We start from the raw sequence: 5287 nt of genomic DNA on the forward strand, positions 1-5287 counted from the left end.
TTTCAAAAATAGAAAGGTATTTAACCATAATAATTAATGCCTTGAGGGCGGGCTCTACTAAAAATTGGAAACTCAATTCATTTGTTGGCAAATAAATTCAGGTAATTAATTCCTTTGAAGAAGTAATCTTCAATCATATCTATCGATAGGTCAATCTTATGATAGATCGTTTGGAAAATTCATTGTTAGATGGAATTGAATTCAGAATTTGGGATCGGTTGGAAAACTCTTGTTCTCTCCATCGGTGGTTAGATTTGAAATTTGAGCTTTATTTCTCTGTGGTATAACTATTGGAAAGGGTAAAAATTCTTACTGATAGATGGTGTCAAGTTTATAATTGGAAGTAGATGCTTGTTCTCAATTTCCCCAAGGGTAGCTGATGTTGAATTTTGGATTTTTATTTCTCTATGTTATACTTGTTTGATAGGGGTTGAAAAAGATAAGCATTCGGAGGGGTAGACAACATTGAATTCCTAATCTAGAAGTATATGTTTGTTCTCAATTTTCCTACAAGCAGTTAATTTTTTGTTTTTAATTCTTAGTGTCCTATGTTCTAGCCATTTGATAGGGGTTGAATGTGGTTGGTAGTGTGATTAGAGAAAGTAGGCAAGTAGCTAAGGTGGTCTATTCCCACTTTATGTCCCAACTATCTATTCTTGTCATTAAAACAAAAATAAAACACCATACATAGTATGAGGCTTGATAATTTTATCTCTTATATTAATATCTTAATCTATTGAGTACATTCCTTATATCTCATTTATACTTTCTATCTTCTATTCACTATTCTTCTATTCCCCTCATCATCTTTTTTACTCATTATAAACTACTTACTTATATATCCTATTAGGGATGCAGCCCCTAGATGATATCCCAAAGAATAATCTCTTTCCTTAGTTACATATTCAGGAACCGTGTTAACATATCACACCCTTATCTCTCTAGACCGGTGTTTGTATTCTATTTTTTTATCAACAATAACTATATTTAAGCTAAATATAGTTTTATTTTATATGTAATATTCACATAAATAAAATTCTATATTACAGTTGCATTTATCCCCTTAACTAATTTTTTTCAAGTTCTTTTAAAATACTTAGATAATCTTCATTTATACGAGTTATTTGTTGGTACCATAAAAAACGGATTCTTCTATAAATATTTTTCTCTTTAAAATTAGAGCCCACTTAAGTGCTTAAAAAATCATGACCATTGAAAGTAGAGACACCAATCTTCCCTGTCATTGGTTATGATAGTGGAGCTCCATACTTTATAAACTATACAAACAAAATAAGCTTTCTATTTGAGAGAATACACTTTCAAGTTGATATTGTAAGCTCACAAAGACCTTTCACAAAAATTATATCTCCCTTTCATAAATCCTTTTCATTTGTTATGATAGTCAAGGTGCATACTTTAAAAACCGTACAAACAAAATAATCATTACACTTTAGAGTATAATTTCTAGTTGAGTGTGCACACAAACATCTTTAGAAAACATTATATCTCTTTGCACCATATTACAAATTTCATTAGATAAAACAACCTGCATCCATACATAATTGAATTTGATAACTAATGATAGGTTCTATGTCAAACCATGCATGTCTATCACACCATTGGCATGTTTCACTTGTCCATCATGGAACCAAAATTAGAATTTTCTATTGCTCACTATGCTCAAATAAAAAATATTATTGAGATACAGCTTCTACCATTATATTCACCATAATTTTAAAAATCACCCTTGATGAGACATCATATCAAAAGAAGCCTCAAATTCTATCAACCATTCATCTTTCAATACATGAATCATTAAGGCCATTGAAAAGATATCTCCATCATTTTTCTTTTTTCCTTTTTCCCTCTGTTGCTGGTCTTATTGTAATTCCAATAGTTAGGCATAGAATTTTTAAGAGATTTAAATCTCTCATATAAATTAGATATATACATTTCTTTATTTTTCCCTTTTTAGTATTTCACCTTTGTTTTTCAATTTCCCATGACTAACTAAAGCCTCATTAGTACATTCAAAGTCAATTTATTAACCACTACTTTAGTCATTTTTGTTTCAAACTAATGGTCTCTATAACTCCATCAAGTGATCCCATGATCTGAAAAAGTAGTAGTAGTCTCATTGCATATTTATACTCCATTTTTTTTACTTTAATTCAATGTATTGTGGTCACATTCATATTGAACATATCCAAATCTGTAGCCAAAAAAACACCATCACCAATCTTAATTGTTAACCAATTGTTTAGCATGGTACAAGTCTTCAATAGTGTCCTTTATTTCGATGAACCTATCTATTTGTATGTTTTTATTATAAGTTGCAACCCAAATAAAAGTTAGAACAAGAAAAAATTGTTCCTGACACCTAATATTTGAGCTTATCAATCAAGCTCTATATCAAATTAAAAGAAGTAGAAGTGTAAAATATGCTCAATATACTAATTTATGACAAAAGGTATGTGAAAAAATAATAATTGCAAGAAAATAAAAACAAAAACCATACCACATCTTAGTGATTTGTGCAAAGAAAACCCTTTAAAGAGAAAAATCCCAATACAAAGAAACTTATTGTGTTATTCAATATCAAATGGTAGAGGAGCTTTTTCTAAAATTTTGCTCCGAAACAATACTGAGCATTAAAGAATATGTTGAGCTAGAAGAAAATGTCAATCCTCGAAAGGTGCCCTTCGATAAGGATTCCTTATTTTCAAGATCTCCTCCTTTATTATGTTCCATTCTTATCCAAATTTCATTCAATTATTTACACATGACTAGTTTGAATCTATTATTTATCTTTATTTCTTAAAGAATTACAAACATAAGCTAAAATATTGTCATAACATCACATCATTTTATTTCTATATCATCATCATACCAAAAACACATAATCACATAAACACAAACTGAAATCAAATTATTGATAAAAGATGTCCTTGCAATAATCAGTTATCCATATTCTCTTACGACTATGACAAAATATGAGATCAAAATTTAAAGGTGGTCTAGGAGCTGGAGGCTATAAAAAAACGAATCCCTCTGGATGCTCCTCTGCTCTCCCTTGTGCCTCTCTCAAGCTAACATTCTCCATTGTCAATGCATCCATCCTCTACGGTACTTGTATATCTGATACTCTCATCTGACGAAGTGTCTCGAGCTCTCCTCGCAAACGATCTTGGCCTGTTTCGAGTCCATCTATCTTAGCACATAGTTGCTGCATACGATCTTGCTCTTCTTTGAGTCCATCTATCTTAGCACATAGTTGTTGCATCTCTATCTGATGAATTGTCTCGAGCTCTCCTAGCACACGATTTTGCTCTACTTTGAGTGCATCTATCTTAGCACATAGTTGTTGCACAGGATGTTGCTCTACTTTGAGTGCATTTTTCTCGGCAAATAGTTGTTGCACACGATCTCGCTCTAATTTGAGCGCATAATTCGTAGCATATAGTTGTTGCAGCTCTATCTGCATTTGTCTCTCCCTCTCTCGGGCCTGATCAGGTTGGATCTGCAGACTATTCCGTTCTGCTTGAGCTTGGTCTCTCTCAGTTAGGGCCACACCTCTCACAAACTCTGCCCTTGCTAATCTCTCATAAAGTTGATCCATCTCTACCATAGCAGCATATATTTTTTCCATGGCCCTATCGCACTCTCGAGTGTTAGCTGCGAAACACAAAAACCAAAAAATGTTAGTTCCATGTATCTCGAATCACAAGAAGCTCTAACTATTTTCTAAACACATACTCATCTATGTTTATGAAAACTCAGCGCGCGCAAAAACATATTTGATTTATGTGATTATTAACAGGTCTGACTGTGGTGTAATGACTATCAGGTTAATTCAGCAGTTGTGACATTTAGAATTCTTAAAAAATGTGATCTAATCCTGCCTGAGATATTTGAAAGGAAAAGAAAAGAACATTTCAAGGCAGCCTATAATCTCTGCCAACATTCCGAAAACTAAGAAACCTTTAAGGTTGACCATAACCTAGAAAATTTAATTATCAAACAGTAAATGGCAAACCATAATGCAGTAACTACGAAAGAGAGACTTACCAGTTACTGAAGATGCAGTTCTTGTTGCAGATGCCTCTGAAGACGATAAGGTAAAACGGGGATATGCAGCGGAATTGGTAGTGGAAGTTGGTCCTGATGAAAATGACATCCCAGATGTTGGTACGGTTACAGCAGCAGAAGTAGTGGTCTGTGCTAGTGCAGTCCCTTCACCAGATAAAGGAATTGTAATTGTAGGTGCACTGGTGGTTGATGAAGACGAAGCAACAGTTCGAAACGCATTTGATGGTTGCGATACAGAGGAGGATTGAGTTGCTGAGGAAGTGGGCGGATTTCCCACCTGAGTGTTGGAAGGCGTGGGTGGAGTAAATGCTATGCCCGGAGTGCGGAAAGACAGATCCACATCCAGAGCAGAAGATTGCGAAGGGATTGCAAAGAATGGCGTAGGTGGACAAACCGCAGGGGCGTCGAAGAGAGCCGTAGACGGGTAAGCCGTAGCGCCGCCGAAGAGAGGCGTAGGCGCGTAATTCGCAATGCGGGGGAAGGATGGTGCAGGCGCGTAAGACGCAGTGGCACCAAAGAAAGGCGTAGGCGCGTAACCCGCAGTGGCGATGAAGGGGGTACCAGGGGCGTAAGTCGCAGTGACGCCGGGGAGAGGCGTAGGTGTATCAGCCGCAGCGACTGATACGGGGAATTCGAATCCTCTGTTCGCCATGGCTAAAGTTCAAGTAATGCCGAAAAAGGATTAAAATTGAAAACTGAATCCTTGGACCCTAGGGTTTTGTAAAATAAACAATCTGTTGCTCCTGTAAGCGTGTTACCTGGTTTGGTTTGTTAAAGCATTCTCCACTGGGCTTTATATGATATCATAGGACACCAGTTGGGTTGGGTAGGATTGGCCGACCATATAGTAATAGAGGATTTATTATTTTATTTTAAAAAAATCTTTAAGAACGTAGGGCTAGTGTATATTTGTGCTAATTATTTATTATAATTTTGCAGTATTGTTAGTTGAAAATTATATTATTTTAATTATATTTGTGTCTTATAAATTATAACTATTTTATTTGAAGAAAATGATATTTAATTATGAAATATTAATTATAATTCTAATTTTAATAATATAGTATTAATAATTATTTAGGTTATTTAGTGTGGTTATTGTTTATTAAAATTAAGTATTTCTCATTGTTATCGTATCTATGGCTTGTAGAATGATACTTTGGGGGAAGGCAATTAGTTCTTTAATGACGTTTGAACT

General features: G+C 34.5%; 1 protein-coding gene across 1 annotated transcript; it reads right to left on the minus strand.

The window, feature by feature from the left end:
- Positions 1-3121: 3121 nt before the first annotated feature.
- Positions 3122-4741, minus strand: LOC131874836 (uncharacterized). Its single transcript, XM_059218756.1, has 2 exons — positions 4069-4741; positions 3122-3675 (listed from the first exon to the last, which is right to left on the minus strand). Exons 1-2 carry the CDS (start codon positions 4739-4741, stop codon positions 3122-3124), a joined length of 1227 nt encoding a protein of 408 aa, XP_059074739.1.
- Between the last annotated feature and the right edge of the window lie 546 nt (positions 4742-5287).

Source organism: Cryptomeria japonica, chromosome 4 (assembly GCF_030272615.1).
Source record: "Cryptomeria japonica chromosome 4, Sugi_1.0, whole genome shotgun sequence".
Taxonomy (NCBI): Eukaryota; Viridiplantae; Streptophyta; class Pinopsida; order Cupressales; family Cupressaceae; genus Cryptomeria; species Cryptomeria japonica.